The 20,687-nt window shown below is 36.7% G+C and overlaps 1 protein-coding gene across 1 annotated transcript in view; it reads right to left on the reverse strand.

The window, feature by feature from the left end:
* Positions 1-20,687, reverse strand: part of LOC107597558 (zinc finger protein GLI2-like) — an 87,632-nt gene that overhangs the window by 58,777 nt on the left and 8,168 nt on the right. The window contains exon 2 of the mRNA XM_016288689.1: positions 9,940-10,064. Within this exon, the coding sequence (XP_016144175.1) occupies positions 9,940-10,057 (118 nt within the window). The 5' untranslated portion in view covers positions 10,058-10,064. The remainder of the gene's footprint in view (positions 1-9,939; positions 10,065-20,687) is intronic.

Genomic DNA, 20,687 nt, shown 5'->3' on the forward strand with positions numbered 1-20,687 from the left:
GTATATATGATACTGTACATCTTCCTCCAGAGACCAATGCTTCAGCAAATCTGAGCAAATAGCCATCCATGTATTATTTTCTTAACACTATTTTCCCTGACATTTTAACCAGCAGGTTTACAGGCACTTGTTCTGTAAATCAAACAGATCTGCAAGACGGAAATTCAAAGAGCCAGCTAGCTAACACGGCAAGCTCCGCGTAAGGTTTCAAATTTCTTCTTACAAATGCAGAAAAGTGCACAGCAAACATTTCTGAGTTTCCCCTTAGCTTTTAAACAATCTTCTCTTTGAAAAACTTTGGTTTCTTTGGAGTTTTAGTCTAAAAGGAATGGTTCTGTCATCATGTATTCACTCTCATATGACTTACTTCCCTCTGTAAAACACAAGATATTTTCAAGACTGACCTGGTCACTCTTTTCCATACAGTTATGATGAACTATTCTTCAAAAAGGACACAAAAGCACATTAGAAATATCATAAAATGGTAAAGACGCTATATTGTATGTCTTCTAGACTCATAGTTAAGCTTAACTTTTTTTATTCACAAATTTTTCACATCCATCCTAGCTCTCCTTGACTCATTCACTGAGTGCTAAAGTTCAAGAGAGAAATAGCTGTCTGGTTTGTGAACCAATAGTTTTTGAGTCATATCTTTCCAGTGAATCAGTTGAACTGGTTAACAAGATTAGTATGAGTGATTTATTCATGAATCAGACTGATATGGTTCTCAAGTTCAAATCACTGGCTCAATGATTCAAATGGTTGCAGTGGGGGGAGGGGATGACTATTACAGAATAAAGACCCAAAAATGAAAATTCTGCACAACCTGTCATTCCAAACCCATATGACCTTTGTTCATCTTTGAACACAAATGAAGATATTTTTGATGAAGTCCGAGAGCTTTTTGACCCTGAATAAACAGCAACACAACTCAAGTGTCTCTCATGAACATGCATCGAGGTAGAGACCTGCGTGGGATGGATTTTTCAGTCCCGCTCCCGCAAGATTCGGTCCCACGCCCGCCACCTCCCGCAGAAATATATCTTATCTGGTCCCGCTCCCGCCCTCAAAAGCCCGGATTTTTTTAGTACATCGAAGAAATGTACATGAAATGGCTCTGTAACAGGTCCCACGCCCGCCACCTCCCGCAGAAATATATCTTATCTGGTCCCGCTCCCGCCCTCAAAAGCCCGGATAAAAGTAATCTATATTGATTTTTTTTAGTACATCGAAGAAATGTACATGAAATGGCTCTGTAACATCTCTTAAGCTCCACAACATCCCAGCATAAACACGCCCGATAAAATATTTGTTATTTAGGCTAAGCATCAACTTTCACAAATTGTTATTTTTAACAGAAAAGCAAGCATGGGCTGCTGCGTGCATGGTTTGGCATGGCAGAATGCGAGCAGCGCTTCCTTTATTATCACTAAAAGTTGACATCTCAGTTAATCGCGATCTCATAAAGCTCTGTTATAACACAATAAATATATGCACAATTAATCTTTCACAGTGTCTACACTTCGTGTGTTAAAATGAGAGGATTCTCACTGCGGTGAGTAGATTCTAACTTAATCACCTCTGATTGGCCATTGCGTTCCAGAAATCAACAGCTGAGTCTGTGATTGGCTACATTGCGCAACCCTTTAAACACATGTTATAAATAGAAACTCTGCCTAGCTTGCGCATGTCAATCATTTTAAATGTTAATAGCTATTAGTTGTTCTTTTTGCTTTTGTGCAACAGATAAATAAAAATGTTTATGTTTTAGACACTTTATGTTTAGATAATTTCTATTTTGCGGGAGTCCGGCGAATCATTTTATTCTCCCGCATCCCGCACACAAACGAGTCTCTTCCCGCCCGCACCCGCACTCGCCCATCAAGAGTTGTACCGTGCCGCACTCTGTTGTGTTGGGTCCCGCGGGAGTGCAGGACTCTACATCGAAGACTGACACGGAAGAATAAAGTTGCTATTTTTGTTTTCTTTGTGCACAAAAAATAGCACAAAAAATATTCTCGTAGCTTCATAAAATGAAGGTTGAACCCCTGATGTCACATGAACTATTTTAACGATGTCCTTACTACCTTTCTGGACCTTGAACATGTCATGTAAACAGTAACAACCAATCACAGCGCACAATTCCACGCACTCTAGACAGTAATGACGGCGCTTTGAATACACCTGCATCCTAGTTTCCTCATCTACTTTGTACTTTGTGATCAACAAACAAACTTAGGGCTGCATGATAAATCGCACGTGATTGTCATGCGCATCTCGTCAGTAAAGCCGGTTCTGTGATTAATAGTAAATCTCCATCACGTGCTTTCAGATGGAGCGGCATTTAATACACAGAGCCATCGCATGTGATTGTCATGCGCATCTCGTCAGTAAAGCCGGTTCTGTGATTAATAGTAAATCTCCATCACGTGCTTTCAGATGGAGCGGCATTTAATACACAGAGCCGTAGATCATGCACTGCTATATCGCGTTTATGATTGCAGATGAGTCACATTCGATTATGAACGCGATATTGCGTAGCTTGTCAGTGTAAGTGGTTTTATTTATGCCATTAATGTTTTTGTTAATACAGCGTATATAGCACTAGTCAACTAAATGAATGTAACATTGCAAAGATTAATGCACTTTTGGAAGTTGAATGTAAGTGAAATGTCATTTTGGAATTTCTGTGGTTTAATGTGATATTGTTGTTCATGTATGTTCATGATGAAATTTTCTTTTATTGTTGTAATTAATTTATAGCATTAACAAGATGACCCGTTGAATTCATTTTGGGAGTGATGACTGATTGAATGTATTTTTAGTCCAGTGCCTGCATATAAGATTAGAATTGACCAAGTTCAGAGGCTGCCATATGTGGATCAACTTACTATGTTGTGTATTTTCAACAGTTTCAATATGAAAAATAACTTTTATATTGATTCAATGGATTTATTGCATTTTGGGGGGGAAATAATACAATTTTATAATAAATCTTTGAAAATCTAAATCTAGATTAGAATTTTTAATGTTATTATAACCTAAAGATGCTATGTGAAAGTTTGAAACAGAAAATAGTGGTTTTCATCTTGCCACTTTCTTGGTAACGAAAACCCATTTTTACTCAAATTAATCAAAATGGATTTATAGCGTTTTGGGACCAAACTCTTCATACAGTATATAGATACCCTGATCTTTCATTCACAGTAAAGGGGCCACCAAAACACCTGTGTGAGAGCGAGTCTCCACAGCCTTTGAATCCACACAAGGAAACATAAAAAGGACAGAATTATCTCAGAGTTTGAAGTTAGGACTAAACGGTGCATGCTGGGAATGGCACGCTATTAAAAAAAAAGGAGAAAAAAGGAGGCAGAGAGGAATAGGGAACGAGCAGGGGAGTGGGCTAATCCCCCGAGGCATCCATATATTGCTCCTTACTCGTCTCCCACTGCTTGTAAACGGCCTGGAATGTAACATGTTGTCTTTGGACCCCGTGTGTGTAGATGTCTCCAGTATGGAGAGATTTATGTGCGCAGACGTTGCCTAAAGCTCCCTCTTTTTGACTTTTAACAAGGGGCTTTGAAGCAAGGGTAGAGCCTTCCAGCATTAAAGTAATATCAGAGGCACATTCTTTCATTTCTTAGTCAGTTATGCATTGTATCTTTGTGTGGCGGCTGTATCTTTGCCAACGCGTTATGTCTGGCAGATACAACATCTGAGAAATGGGTCAAAATGAGTTTGTCTTTGCCCTTGTAATAGTCAATCTTCTCTCGCGCGAAGTTTGCGATGCATAAGAGCGCATTTTAAAAGAAGCAGTACTTTCATTGCACTTTAAATATTCCTCAGAACTCAGATGTTAACAGTATACATATATTATTCTTTATTTTCAAGCACACCAATGTTCGAAATACACCAGACATTTTTAACATCAAACTGTCGAAAAGTAAAAAGACTAAAACCCATGTGACCGAACTCAAGCAAACTTAAAAAAGGGAAAAGTGCACTGGACTTCCTCTTTCCAGTCTCGTTCCGTATGTAGGGCACAACTTCTCTGACTTTTACTTTCTTTAATGAGTGTGGAAGGGAACGGAGCTACTTCTTCAACTTTTTGATCGGAATCTCATGTTTTTCAAGTAGACTTTATGCCACAATCAAATGCCTGTGGACTCTCCGAAAAAACAAAATCAAGACATCCCCCTACTTTCACTTACCATATCTAATCTTTAAATCCCCTTTTGGGGCTGGTCAGTCCCCCATGTGAAATTTAAGATGAGGAGAGCAGGGGGATCTTGGAAAGCCATTTACTTAGCTGTTTATAAAAGCCACATGAAGGAAACTTTTGCACAAATCCCCTTAACCGCTGGTGAAAGAGCTTGTTTCCACACGGACCGAATGAGCAGCGAGTACAAGAGCGCGACTGGAAGCGAACAAAATGGAAAAAAATATGAAGCAAACTATGCACTGACAGCAATAAAATGATCTCTTCGTTTTTCTTGCCAAGGTAGGATCGAGGCTAGGTGCTTTTACACCGTTTTGGTCACCTTTTGGGAAGCCGAAATGAAAGTATTTCCTACTCTAAAATGATATCAATCTTCTGCAAAGACTGCAGTCTGTTCCAGATAGTGGGCAGTCATACATCTGACAGGAAGAAAAATTAGACTCAGTCAATAGGCCTTCCTGTAAGCTGCCTGCATGACTTCTCGGGTGTCGGGCAATGGTGGGGTCAGTATTGACTGAGATAGTTTCAAAACCAATACAAAGAGTAACTATTTGTTTCATGCACTAAATTTGAAGGGTTTGCACTAGTTTAATTCATGGCAGCGTTATGACACTGTCAATGGTTGTAGCATGATGACCAAACATTACTGAGTAAAGCCGGCTGCACACTGGATGAAAAGCACAGCAACTCTGGACAGCTTTGTTCTCAAGTTCAAGGCGGCAGTCCAAAAAAGGGAATCTAATTACCATACAGGCCAAAGTTCACTTCAGGAATTAACAAAGTAGCATCAGTGAGAGACACAGAGTAATGACTTGAATTTCATCACAAAACATTGTCGTAAAGCTAAAAACTATTGAATATAAGTCGTATAAGCTACTTTTTACAATAAGTTGCTTTTCATCATTTTGAAGAATTTTAATTTTTAATATAACATTGTGTGTTCCGCAGAAAAAAGAACAGTCACAAAACTTACTATACTTCTAAGACATTACAAATCGGTATATGTAAGACAAAAAACCTACAACACCAATATAAATGTGGCCTGCTCATACTATCCTGTCAGAGATCCCCTTTCTCTGGACCAGAAAACCCACTGCAGCGGAAGGGCCTCATTTAGAGAAACAGAAAGGCAAGGCAGAGGGAAAAAAAAGAGAATAAATCCCTTTCTCAGGAAGATTAGTGGCTGTCCCTTTAGAGTGGGCTGTGGATGGAGCAGCTTTTTAGGCCACATTTTTCTCTGCCAGTGGCTTGACCCCCGGTGCGTTGCCTCTCTCCCCTGGGCTGCCCGCTGTACTGCTCTCTGCTCCTCCCACCCAGCCTCCCTACCCATTCTTCACCATCTCTACGGAGACCTACTCAGGAGGGATAAAGAAATACCTCTTTTTCTCTGACATGGTGCTGGAGACCAATCTAGAACCGCTCTGTGATTTCACTAATGTAAAAAAGGTGATTCTGGGCTGAAAAAAATCAACTCCGCCTGCTTATATTGAACCGGGAACTATATTGAACTTATATTGAAGCTAGAAGATAACATCTTGAAAAGTTTATCACTGTTTACACAAAAATATTAACCAGCACAACATAAATAAGCACCAAACCAGCATATTTGAATATTTTCTGAAGCATCATGTGACACTGAACACTGGAGTAATGGCTGCTGACAATTCAGCTTTGCAATCACAGGAATAAATTACGTGTTATAAAAAGGTGATTCTGGGCTGAAAAAAATCAACTCCGCCTGCTTATATTGAACCGGGAACTATATTGAACTTATATTGAAGCTAGAAGATAACATCTTGAAAAGTTTATCACTGTTTACACAAAAATATTAACCAGCACAACAGTTTTCATCATAAATAAGCACCAAACCAGCATATTTGAATATTTTCTGAAGCATCATGTGACACTGAACACTGGAGTAATGGCTGCTGACAATTCAGCTTTGCAATCACAGGAATAAATTACGTGTTAAAATATATTAAAATAGAAAACGATTATTTACATTTTTCCTGATATTAATGTATTTGTTGTATTGTGATTAAATAAATGCAGCCAAGCGAACTGACTTGCGTCGGGATCATGTCAGGATAAATTACATTTGAGAACACTAGTTTAAAATTTGGCCTGAACTGGTGGGAAAGAATGTGTTGTGGTTGGAGGAATTTCTTTGCAGATTTTCCTTTGAAACACTGACACCTTTCCTCATTCCTGCTCTGTATCATGTACCTACACCGAGCACACATTGTTTCGAGGTACTTAACAAAAGTTGGACCATGCAGCTAATAAATCCTGCAGATCCCCTGTAACCACTAAACTGACCTCAATAAAACAAATTCTGCACCATAAAAGTCTGAACAAAAGCTGTAAATAGACATAAAAGTGAGACGAAACAAAAGGTATTGAATAGCTCAGAAATGCTTTAAATAAGTTGAGCCCTGCTCCTGGAGATCTATCGCCCTGCAGGATTCAGATCTTCTAACTCTAGTCAACCACACTTGAATCAGAGAATCCAAGTCTTCAGATTCATTGGCAATTACAGGCAGGGTTTGAAATAAACCATGCAGAGAGGCAGATCTCCAGAGACAGGACTGAGTGCATGTGGGTAACTGTCCAAATGTTTTTGCAGAATAACTAAGAATTTCTTCATATTTTGCTGCATTTGTTGAATTAATTCATTGCTTTTCAGAGTTTAAGGGTTAGTATCCGTAATTTCGTTCCTTATGTTGTTCCAAACCTGTATGACTGACATTCTTCTGCAGACTTTTTTAAGGAATGCACTTTCAGTGCATTTTTCAGTGCAATTACAATAAAATAGGGACGGGAGCTTTCAGGATTAAAAAATGACTCAAAAGCACCATTTAAGTTGTTCATACAATATTGTGCACTATATTTCATGCCTTCTGCATTCAAAATGAAATTTATCTTTTACAAAATGGCCTGTTAAATGCTCATAGATGTACAGGATTGTACACGAGTCAGTAAGTTGGAGAAACTCAAGAAAAGGTTAGGTATGATTTGAAATATTAGTCTTCATATTAGACTAATAATAATAATTTGTTCAAGAACTGGGCATCGATACTTATTTCATGAACAAGTTAAGGAGAGCTAGATTTGAATCAGTGAACAACGAACTCAATTTTCATTCGTATGGACCATTTAAATTATAATATTTGAAGCCTAAAAGCTTCAGTACCCATTCATTGTAACTTCATGTTTATGTAAATAAAATAACCAGGGCATTTTATTTTTCCAAGGAAGAAAGAAAGTCAAAGAAAGTGACATCAGGGTGAGTAAAAGGTGACAGAATTAAAATTTCTTTGGTGAATCATTCCTTTCATACTTTGTTTACAGTCTACTGATGCCCTATCGGACAATACATACACATAAAATAATATATGCATAATTAATGCACATATTTGTTGATTTATTCATGTTATATGTGTATGATGCAACACAGAATTGCAGTGTCAACAATAACCAGAATGTATTATGAAAAAATGTGATCATAATATCAAAGACGACTCTCAAAAAATAATTTTCTTTATTTCTCTGGCAGGCCAACAAACTCTATTAGTGTCACCAAACACTATTAAAATATGTCATACAATGAAAAACTACATTACCATCTAAGCACAGACCCCGACGGCCAAAAACCATGATGCTAACAAGCTCAGACAGCCATGACTAGTAATACATATCTTCTAGTCTCCAGTGGTGAGAACAATTTCTTTCACTATCATTGAGGTTTGCATTCAAAAGCCTTCATACTAGCCACAAACTAACAAACAACAAAACACAAAATAAATGACTATTCCTTGAGTATTTCCCGTTAACATACTTTGCAGGTTTCTAAATATGCAAACAAACTCTTTTAACATTCATTAAACCCACAAAATCATACACTGAGACAAAATATAACACCCTTCCAAAGACCGGGCACACCGATGCCCTATTTCTCCTTTTGTCTTAAACAATTTATGATCATTGCTTTCTCATGGCAGGCCACCAAACCCCTCATTAAACAGTAAGATGCCATAATATGAGCAGGCCATTAGCATTTCAAAGGTCTTTCACCATCTTCATGTTTGTCAGATGGACAGCGCAGTCCACTGCTCTCCCTGAAGCTTTAAGAAATTTATAACATTTATACTCTGGAGGTAAGAACAAGGTCTTTCAACCTAGTTAGAGAAGGGTTTTCATCACACATTCACTGATATCTTTTAAACATGTACAGCCTCTCGTCCATTCTCTTCACTCTTTCCTTCGCATCTTTGAGTCAACAAGTGATACATAAGCAAACCGGACTGATATGCAATATATTTACATACATGTATCTCAGACAATTATGAACACGTCTTTTGCGTAACCTAGGGTGTTAAAGGTATAGTTCACCCAAAAATGTAAATTCTGTCATTAATTACTTACCCTCATGTCGTCCAAACCCGTAAGACCTTCATTCATCTTCAGAACACAAATTAAGATATTTTTGATGAAATCCGAGAGCTTTCTGACCCTCCATGGACAGCAGTGCAACGGACACGTTCAAGGCCCAGACAGGTAGTACGGACATTGTTAAATAATCCATGTGACATCAGTGTTTCAACCTTCATTCTATGAATATGAGAACTTTTCGGAACGCTGGCTCCTGCATCAGCAGCACCACGCCAATGCATCACGGTACTCTTGTAAACGCGCGTCGAAGACTGAGAAATTGTTAAATAAAGTTGTTATTTTTGTTTTCTTTGCACACAAAAAGTATTCTCGTAGCTTCATAAAATGAAGGTTGAACCACTGATGTCACATGGACTATTTTAACGATGTCCTTACTACCTTTCTGGGTCTTGAACGTGTCAGTTGCACTGCTGTCTATGGAGGGTCAGAAAGCTTTCGGATTTCATCAAAAATATCTTCATTTGTATTCCGAAGATGAGGAAAACTGTTACAGGTTTGGACGGCATGAGGGTGAGTAATTAATGACAGAAAATTCATTTTTGGGTGAACTAACCCTTTAATTATAATTGAAAATTAACTTATTTTTTTAATTGAAAATTGAAAATAAACTTATCTTTGCAAAATGTCAAAATTACTTTTAATTATCATTTTGAATATTTTTAATATCAACAACAATTTAAACTAGGCATATCAAATTTAATAATAATAACGATTTCTAAAACAGTGTAGTTATTGTTAACTAAAACTAAATATCAAATATAAACATTAAATGAAAATTATATAAAAATTACAAAATGCTGTCAAGTTTAGACTAAAGTACCAAAATTAAAACAAAATAAAGGCAATCTAAAATATATTAAATCTAAATAGAAGACATATATAACGATAAATGCACTAAACTAAACTAAACAAAACAAAAAACGAAAATATCACAATAAAAGCTAATTAAAATATGAATTATATTGTAATAGCTTGAATAGTACTAAAATAACACTGTTCTAAACAGGTTCTCAAACACCCCTGTCAATGCAGCCCAATGCTGTAGTTTCCGCATCTACCACCAGGGGCTAAATGAGTTGTGCTAACAAGCTAAACTTGGTCGGACAACTTAAAGAAACAGAAAAAAAGCACCACAAACACTTGGTAAGTCAAACTATAAATGGTCTTTACACTATAAACCGGAATAGGAAAGAAAGTAATTTAAAGGTGCATTGCCTCATTTTTTTTCACTAATGTAGTGGGCAATTTTCCATGTGAGTTTACCGTACCTCGGGATGCTGTGGTCGGTGAGGGCTTTTTGGGAAGGTCTGAGAAACTTCTGCCATCCAGGCCTGACCCCTTGCATTCCTTCTTTTCTGTGGTGGTGGTGGGACTCGTGGTCTCCATGATGAGCCTGAAAGACAAAAACAACAACTGCGTTATTTGAGCTTTAATCGTGCCAGCCACACAAACAGATGAAACATGCAACAAACAAATAGGTAGCAGACAAAAAGAGGCGTCACAACTGGACATTGACAATATTATTACTTCCCTCCAAAGTCCTAAAAATGCATAAAATCTTCCAGATGGCAATCGGAGGGTTTGACTGAAACGTTTCCATTATATAAACTACAATTCTAAAGAAAAATCCTTCACTTCCCTCTGCCCTGTCTCATGGCTTGTCTGTTTATTTTGAGAGCTTAGAGGAGTCGTTGTAGAAATGCCATGTTACCAGAAGAGACAAAGCAGAGAGCGTGCGGAGAACCTCCTCTATGGCAGCTCTGTCAGAGCGCTCGAGTGCCTGTGCTGAAGGCAGATGACTTGGCAGCACGCCGCTTGTTTAACTTTGTGTAACCTACAAGATTATCCTTGGTTCAGAGCAAACAGCGAGCGGTTTAGGATTGAAAAGAAGTCCAAACTGAGGCCATTCAGTCTCTGATTGTGGCAGCCCATGTTGTTTGTTCTTCAGCAAATGAACAAGTATGTATGCAAAGCATGATGCACTCAGAATTAGTTTAAATAAATAGGGCAACAATCATTTTCACATCAACACTCATATTATGTAACACATAGTTAAACAACTAAATGTTGAATAGATCGAAGAGCGGGGTGATTAATCAAATTTTGGCTTGATTTACTTACATTACGAAGATTACGAAAACAAGATAATCAAGATAAAAGATTATTGTGCAGCATTCTGTTTTGCATTGATCAGAACCTCTATAATTGTTTAAAATATTTTAGTAGCTTGTGGAAGTACACTACTGTTGATCTTATTCAAATTCAATCTTATTTAAATTTATATAATTATTTATTATTTTATGTATGTTATTTTTTATTCCTTTTACTCAATTTTTTCTTTTTAGTTGAATGGTCAGGGAAAGTTTTTTTTTTTTTTTTTGCCAAAATCAATGAGTAATTGTGATAAATAATCCTGATCTCAATATTGACCAAAATTATCAAATTTTTGCCATAATCAACAAGCTATTTGGCAGCCCATTCCCCCTCAAATTAAAAATCAAAATAAGGGAAATTGGGGAAAAAACAACTGAGATAAAGAACACACACTGCAATACACTTTATATTTTCCTTCTCAAAAAACCCTCCCTAACAAACAAACAAAAAAAAACACCTGCATTTTTCATACCACAAGCACCGATTAGGGAAAATAGCTAGCATATTAGTGTGCTGCAAAAGGAAAAATATGCATGCAAACTAAACGATGCTTTATTTTTGACCTTTTGAATGTTGTTTCTACATGCAAATCCAAAATATAATTTTCTTATGTTCAGCATCCTGTAAGAGTACCTGTGGCCACATTCATCAGCCTTTTCTTGTGCCAGACAAACATCCCTTTGCCAAGGTAAGCCGATTAGAGGTGGACTGTTGGAGTTGGCCAGCATCTGTCTCAGTGCTTGTTAGCCAAGAGGGTACATTTGCCATCCTGTCTCACTGACACCTCTTCATACTTTCCTTTGGAGATGTAAGTAAAGGAGATGCCTCCTAATGTTGCATGTGAAGTCAGTGTTGTCATCAAATGTACACAGGCCAATTATAACAACTGGGACATTTCTATATGTCTCTAATGGAAACCACCTTCCAGGACTTAAGGTTTTTCTTGTTCCATATCATTAGCACGATTGTTAAAAGAGAATGTTAAATGAACTGAATCACTTTTGATGACATTAGTCAAACACAAACATGCTATTACTGGCACTGGTCACCTTCTTTTGCCAGTAACAAGTATTACTGCAGCCAAATCTGCCTTGGAATCGACACACAGTAACAATGACTCATAAATACCTGTCAAAGACGATAATTAATTATTTCAACGTTATTATAGCGCGCATCAAACTATTTCTTGTTACCGATAGCTAGAGAGCAAAGCCAATATAATATATAACTGATTATATAAATAAATATTATATAAATAATATTTATTTATATTTTATGATTATATAAATATTACTGCCATTCAAAAATTTGGGCTCGGTACAATTTTTTTTAAATGTTTTTGAAAGAAGTCTGTTATGCTCACCAAGGCTGCATTTATTTTATCAAAAAATACAGTAAAACTGAAGTATTTTTATCACTTTTGATGACATTAGTCAAACACAAACATGCTATTACTGGCACTGGTCACCTTCTTTTGCCAGTAACAAGTATTACTGCAGCCAAATCTGCCTTGGAATCGACACAGTAACAATGACTCATAAATACCTGTCAAAGACGATAATTAATTATTTCAACGTTATTATAGCGCGCATCAAACTATTTCTTGTTACCGATAGCTAGAGAGCAAAGCCAATGTAATATATAACTGATTATATAAATAAATATTATATAAATAATATTTATTTATATTTTATGATTATATAAATATTACTGCCATTCAAAAATTTGGGCTCGGTACAATTTTTTTTAAATGTTTTTGAAAGAAGTCTGTTATGCTCACCAAGGCTGCATTTATTTTATCAAAAAATACAGTAAAACTGAAGTATTTTTACAAATTGCACAAATTACAAACTGCTTTCTATTTTAAAATGTATTTCTTACTATTATCAATGTTAAAAACAGCTGTGCTGCTTTCATAATTAAATGATCATTTTTTTCAGAATTCTTTGATAAATAGAAAGTTCAAAAGAACCACATTTATTTAAAATAGAAATCTTATGTAACATTATAAATGTCTTTACCGTCACTTTTGATCATTTTAAAGGGGTCATATGATGCGATTTCAAGTTTTCCTTTCTCTTTGGAGTGTTACAAGCTGTTCTTGAATAGATAAGATCCCTAAAGTTGCAAAGACTAAAGTCTCAAACCCAAAGAGAAATTGTTTATAAAAGTTAGCCCTCCTAAAACGCCTCGTTTAGACACGCCCCCACATGTCTACGTCACTGTGTGGGAAGATTTGCATAACGCCGCCCAAATGTTCACGCAAAGAAAGAAGGCGTAACTTTGATTCTCGCTGTAGTATTGTCGCTGTCGCTGCCGCTGCCGCCACCGCCGCCATGTCATGGAGACGCTGTGTTTCGTTGTGAAAGCGAAACTACTTTGTTTGGCCTTCCAAAAGAGGACACAACTAGAAATCAGTGGTTAAGTTGTATTTACAAGGACTGTTTCCTGTGAGAGTAGCCTACAATGCCGGTGTTCCGGTGAATTCAGTTCCCGTTTCCCCTTCGGGGTGCATGCTGACCCTATACAGTCTATGATGCTGACAAATAATGCTGACTTACACCCTGTAAGTACGTTTCATATTTAAAGGATTTGCCACTGACGATTCAAATGCGAGTTTTGAGCAGTGTAGATTAGCAACAAATGCCTAATTTGTAATGGGTTTTATTGGTTTTGTCTCGTTGCGCCGGGACACGGCATCACAGTATGGTAAGGGGCGTAACATTTCCGTCACACGCTTGAGGTATTCGGCCAATCACAACGCACTAGATTGCAGGCCGATCACAGCACACCTCGCTTTTCAGAATGATGAGCTTTGTAAAAATTGACGTGTTTCAGAAAGGCGGGGCATAGAGGAGAAACGATAATGTACAGTATGGGGAAAATAATGTGTTTTTTGAACCTTAAACTGCATAAACACATTTCATTACACCAAATAAGTATGTATGCAAAGCATGATGCACTCAGAATTAGTTTAAATAAATAGGGCAACAATCATTTTCACATCAACACTCATATTATGTAACACATAGTTAAACAACTAAATGTTGAATAGATCGAAGAGCGGGGTGATTAATCAAATTTTGGCTTGATTTACTTACATTACGAAGATTACGAAAACAAGATAATCAAGATAAAAGATTATTGTGCAGCATTCTGTTTTGCATTGATCAGAACCTCTATAATTGTTTAAAATATTTTAGTAGCTTGTGGAAGTACACTACTGTTGATCTTATTCAAATTCAATCTTATTTAAATTTATATAATTATTTATTATTTTATGTATGTTATTTTTTTTTCCTTTTACTCAATTTTTACTTTTTAGTTGAATGGTCAGGGAATTTTTTTTTTTTTTTTTGCCAAAATCAATGAGTAATTGTGATAAATAATCCTGATCTCAATATTGACCAAAATTATCAAATTTTTGCCATAATCAACAAGCTATTTGGCAGCCCATTCCCCCTCAAATTAAAAATCAAAATAAGGGAAATTGGGGAAAAAACAACTGAGATAAAGAACACACACTGCAATACACTTTATATTTTCCTTCTCAAAAAACCCTCCCTAACAAACAAACAAAAAAAAACACCTGCATTTTTCATACCACAAGCACCGATTAGGGAAAATAGCTAGCATATTAGTGTGCTGCAAAAGGAAAAATATGCATGCAAACTAAACGATGCTTTATTTTTGACCTTTTGAATGTTGTTTCTACATGCAAATCCAAAATATAATTTTCTTATGTTCAGCATCCTGTAAGAGTACCTGTGGCCACATTCATCAGCCTTTTCTTGTGCCAGACAAACATCCCTTTGCCAAGGTAAGCCGATTAGAGGTGGACTGTTGGAGTTGGCCAGCATCTGTCTCAGTGCTTGTTAGCCAAGAGGGTACATTTGCCATCCTGTCTCACTGACACCTCTTCATACTTTCCTTTGGAGATGTAAGTAAAGGAGATGCCTCCTAATGTTGCATGTGAAGTCAGTGTTGTCATCAAATGTACACAGGCCAATTATAACAACTGGGACATTTCTATATGTCTCTAATGGAAACCACCTTCCAGGACTTAAGGTTTTTCTTGTTCCATATCATTAGCACGATTGTTAAAAGAGAATGTTAAATGAACTGAATCACTTTTGATGACATTAGTCAAACACAAACATGCTATTACTGGCACTGGTCACCTTCTTTTGCCAGTAACAAGTATTACTGCAGCCAAATCTGCCTTGGAATCGACACAGTAACAATGACTCATAAATACCTGTCAAAGACGATAATTAATTATTTCAACGTTATTATAGCGCGCATCAAACTATTTCTTGTTACCGATAGCTAGAGAGCAAAGCCAATATAATATATAACTGATTATATAAATAAATATTATATAAATAATATTTATTTATATTTTATGATTATATAAATATTACTGCCATTCAAAAATTTGGGCTCGGTACAATTTTTTTTAAATGTTTTTGAAAGAAGTCTGTTATGCTCACCAAGGCTGCATTTATTTTATCAAAAAATACAGTAAAACTGAAGTATTTTTACAAATTGCACAAATTACAAACTGCTTTCTATTTTAAAATGTATTTCTTATGTAACATTTCTTACTATTATCAATGTTAAAAACAGCTGTGCTGCTTTCATAATTAAATGATAATTTTTTTCAGAATTCTTTGATAAATAGAAAGTTCAAAAGAACCACATTTATTTAAAATAGAAATCTTATGTAACATTATAAATGTCTTTACCGTCACTTTTGATCATTTTAAAGGGGTCATATGATGCGATTTCAAGTTTTCCTTTCTCTTTGGAGTGTTACAAGCTGTTCTTGAATAGATAAGATCCCTAAAGTTGCAAAGACTAAAGTCTCAAACCCAAAGAGAAATTGTTTATAAAAGTTAGCCCTCCTAAAACGCCTCGTTTAGACACGCCCCCACATGTCTACGTCACTGTGTGGGAAGATTTGCATAACGCCGCCCAAATGTTCACGCAAAGAAAGAAGGCGTAACTTTGATTCTCGCTGTAGTATTGTCGCTGTCGCTGCCGCTGCCGCCACCGCCGCCATGTCATGGAGACGCTGTGTTTCGTTGTGAAAGCGAAACTACTTTGTTTGGCCTTCCAAAAGAGGACACAACTAGAAATCAGTGGTTAAGTTGTATTTACAAGGACTGTTTCCTGTGAGAGTAGCCTAAAATGCCGGTGTTCCGGTGAATTCAGTTCCCGTTTCCCCTTCGGGGTGCATGCTGACCCTATACAGTCTATGATGCTGACAAATAATGCTGACTTACACCCTGTAAGTACGTTTCATATTTAAAGGATTTGCCACTGACGATTCAAATGCGAGTTTTGAGCAGTGTAGATTAGCAACAAATGCCTAATTTGTAATGGGTTTTATTGGTTTTGTCTCGTTGCGCCGGGACACGGCATCACAGTATGGTAAGGGGCGTAACATTTCCGTCACACGCTTGAGGTATTCGGCCAATCACAACGCACTAGATTGCAGGCCGATCACAGCACACCTCGCTTTTCAGAATGATGAGCTTTGTAAAAATTGACACGTTTCAGAAAGGCGGGGCATAGAGGAGAAACGATAATGTACAGTATGGGGAAAATAATGTGTTTTTTGAACCTTAAACTGCATAAACACATTTCATTACACCAAATACACTAAATAATTTTTTTAGCAACGTCATATGACCCCTTTAATGAATCCTTGTTGAATCAAAGTATTAATTTCTTTAAAAAATAAAATAAAATAAAATGTACCCAAAACTTTTGAATAGTATTTATATGCTATTTCACTTAAAATGAATGAATGCATGAATGAAATCTATTCAACTTTTAATTCAATTTAGAAAATTGTGCACTATTCAATGGCAGGGCTGTTGGTGGTTCTAAAGCTAAGGCTAACCATCCCAAAATGGCCAAAATTCTACCAACTGATTTGCATAGCCGATTTACAAGTCCCCCATATTACTCTTTTCTTGTCGAGGTCTGTCTAAGCCAAACTCTGACCCTTTGACGAGAAGATCTGACAGTACAGGTGTGCGTAACCGAGTGGACAGGTGGCGGCGAGGGTGAAAAAACGACAAGAAAGCTATCTGTTCTTCTGCGTGGCTGCTTTGACAAATGCAGCGTGTGAAAAGGATCAGAATCTCAGGTCCACATGACAGAGGGGTGTGAGACCACGCAGGCTTGTGGGCTAATCCTCCATAGCCGCCCCCTACCGCATTACCCCACCTACTGCTTGGCCAGAAAGTTCAGTCGTGACCGTTCACAAAATCCCCCCTTTGAACACTCCTGCTCACGGATTGACCGTGCAGACCACCTTAACAAATTCTCCGTCACAGATAATGATTAGAGCTGAACAATTCCACAAAAGTATGCTGTAAGGGAAGAGCCGTAGGAGGACATTTGATTCACTTTATACTTGTTGTAAATTTGATTTCCTTCCAGCCAATAGTTTTGACAAAGGCAGATGAAGTCAAGCAATTAAAACTGGACACAATCCCCTTTATCTTCACAACTTTCCCTCCATTTTCAGGAGTGCAATTATACCGACTATACTTAACACCAGCAATTATGTGGACTCCCAAAGTGTCAAAAGCATTTTTCTTCCAGGAAGCTCCATGAACTTTTCTTCATTTTTTTCCCTGAATACATGACAGGCAGCTTTGACGGCTTCTTTCAGTGCCTGTAATCAGTCTGAAAGGAAGCAACAGGTGTGAAAAAAGACCATCCACCCCACAGCACTGGGAGGGTGAAAAAAAGGACAGGTCGACAAAACCCAGAGATAATGAGTGTGAAGTCAAGCAATTAAAACTGGACACAATCCCCTTTATCTTCACAACTTTCCCTCCATTTTCAGGAGTGCAATTATACCGACTACTTAACACCAGCAATTATGTGGACTCCCAAAGTGTCAAAAGCATTTTTCTTCCAGGAAGCTCCATGAACTTTTCTTCATTTTTTTCCCTGAATACATGACAGGCAGCTTTGACGGCTTCTTTCAGTGCCTGTAATCAGTCTGAAAGGAAGCAACAGGTGTGAAAAAAGACCATCCACCCCACAGCACTGGGAGGGTGAAAAAAAGGACAGGTCGACAAAACCCAGAGATAATGAGTGAGAAAACCCTGTGGCCCTTCTGCGCAATCAAATGGATGCTGAAGAAACACCATGTACCATCTTATACAGCTGAACATTTTCTATCAATAAGTGACGAGTGCAATTCTAGAAGCACATGCTTCTGTTCAACACTCCGATAGCATTATAAGCTCTTAGCAGAAAAACAAACCACAGGATAGATACATAAATAAACAGCTAAATTAACAAATAAACACTTTCTGTATGCTAATGACATGAGCATGTTTGGTTTGGAGCCTCATTCCTTTTCAACTGTGTTACGGCTTGCCTCACACAACACAATGGAAAACAAACGTCCTCTTACTTGAAGACCTCTCTAGTCTTCTTTGGCATCTTATCTTTTGCATTAAACCATGCTGAGCGGTCATAAATGCAAGTGTGAATTGTATTCAAAAGAACTCATTTCTAAGTGATTAGACAAGATTGTTTCCTAATACGTAATCTTAATTGTGTGTTCAGTGCCCGTTTGCATGTGGAAAGTGCCATCTTGTTATCCAGGAACATGGATAACATTACAAACATGAAGTGCATATAATGTCGTGAGGTCAACAGGGTCAGGAAAGTGACTCTAAAATGGTTATCAATTATAAATTACTAATTGCTTTCTCTATATTATAATGGGATCACTTACTTCCACTGAGCCATAATTACATCACTTTTGAGTAATGACTTTAACACACTACAACACCTTTCCATTATAATATCATTTAAATTAATTCATTTTTTTAAAAGAAATGAATAATTTGATTTTAGCAAGGATGCATTAAATTGTTCAAAAGTGATAGTAACAGACATTTATAATGTTACAAATGATTTCCATTTCAAATAATGCTCTAAAAATATATCAGTTTCCACAAACCTAAGCAGCACAACTGTTTTAAACATTGATAATAAGAGATGTTTCTTGAGCACTCAGCTCTGCTTTTTCATTACAGGAATAAATAACATTTTGAAAATAAATTAAAATACAAAATTGTTATTTTAAATCGTAATAATATTTCACAGTAGTGCTGTTTTTACTGTATTTTTGATCAAATGAACGCAGTTTTTGGTGAGCATATGAGACGTTACAAAAAAACTTTTTTTTCTTTTTTTATTCTTACCGACCACAAACTTTTGAATGGTAGTATAGTTTGTTTAATTTTTATTGTGTTTGTTTGTTAAAACTAAAAATATTTGTTGTTTGTCTCAATAAATTGTGTTATAAATACAGTGGTTAAATAAAAAAAAAATCATATTGCTTTTTGTTTTAAAAAAGGTTATAAATAATAATTATCGATACCGCATGATATGAAACATTATATCGTTGATACATTTTTTAGCTATATCGATCATATTGCTTTTTGTTTTAAAAAAGGTTATAAATAATAATTATCGATACCGCATGATATGAAACATTATATCGTTGATAAATGTTTTAGCTATATCGCCCAGCCCTAATTAGAACAATAACTGTGCTTTTATGACTGATAGACAATACAGTATATCTTGCAGTAAAAATTGCTAAATTATGATGATTTTAGTAACACTTTTTTTTTTTTAATTGTAAAATTTTATCATATAATGCATGCAACATTTAAAAAAATCTGAAAAAAAAAAAATTTGGGAATACTGTTCAGTAAATTTTTACCTACGGTCAAGTCAATCTTGGTCATTTAAAGTTAAAATGCTTTTTACAAACAATATTGTATCCCATTCTAACACACCCAATGAAGCCTTACCATTGAAGAATGATGCTAAATTCACCATTTTCTAAACTAAATGTGCTTGCATTGTTGCTCTCCACTGTTTAAATGCCAAAAAAATAATTTTCTTTGATGTTTACTGTTCATAATTATCAACCCACATGAAAGATCTTGTTATTTCTGGAATATAATAATGCTGCACATACTCAATGATGCAATCAGAATCTCTCACTATTGACCTTCATAACAACCATGAATATGAATGAGCACAGAAGTCAGATGTTTCAGAGCAAAGCAGCAGAACTACAACATCCTCCTCTGAACACTGACAGACCTGATGAGTTGGCATGCAGATATACCCCGCTGACCAGCAAGGAAAACGTCTCAAAGACCAAAGGATGACCTTACCCATCCCCCCCAACCCCTAAACCCCTGCATATATGCAATATCCTGTGGTTGATCTCTTTGTCCTCCTAAAAATCTGAAACAGATGTTGACTTTACAACCAAGTCTATCGTTTCAGAAAGCGTCTCAGCGAGGGTCAAAGCGAAGCTCTGTTGAGTGTGCTGAGAATGTAGTTGTATATGTTTGTGCACCTAATTAAATCGTTATGAGAGCTGTGTTTATACTGCAAGTGTTTATAAATAAGGTGAGGCTTACTGAGAGGATACTTTAACAGAGTGTAGTGCAGCTGTTGCGTGTCACATCACAGATCTCAGGAAAGAATTTGCTCTCTCTGCACACCATTTGCTCGGGTCACTAAACCAAATGGGTAGTTAGCGCTCTCTCGCTACAGGCCCAGCTGTCATCCCTCTGTCTGTCCTCCCAGAAAGCAACATACACAAATGTTAATTACACGCTTGTGAAGGCAATTATAGTTGTGGTGTAATGTAGTTTCAACGTAATTAGCAGCTAACTTGCTGAATGGGACGTATTTTACTGTACAGTTTGGCTCGGCAGCTTGAGGGTGTTCTGTATCATTACGGGTTAATATAATTTAGGCTAAGGAAATATTATGAATGCTAACTGCACAA

This window comes from Sinocyclocheilus grahami, unplaced genomic scaffold (genome assembly GCF_001515645.1).
Source record: "Sinocyclocheilus grahami isolate Dianchi unplaced genomic scaffold, SAMN03320097.WGS_v1.1 scaffold233.1, whole genome shotgun sequence".
NCBI lineage: Eukaryota > Metazoa > Chordata > Actinopteri > Cypriniformes > Cyprinidae > Sinocyclocheilus > Sinocyclocheilus grahami.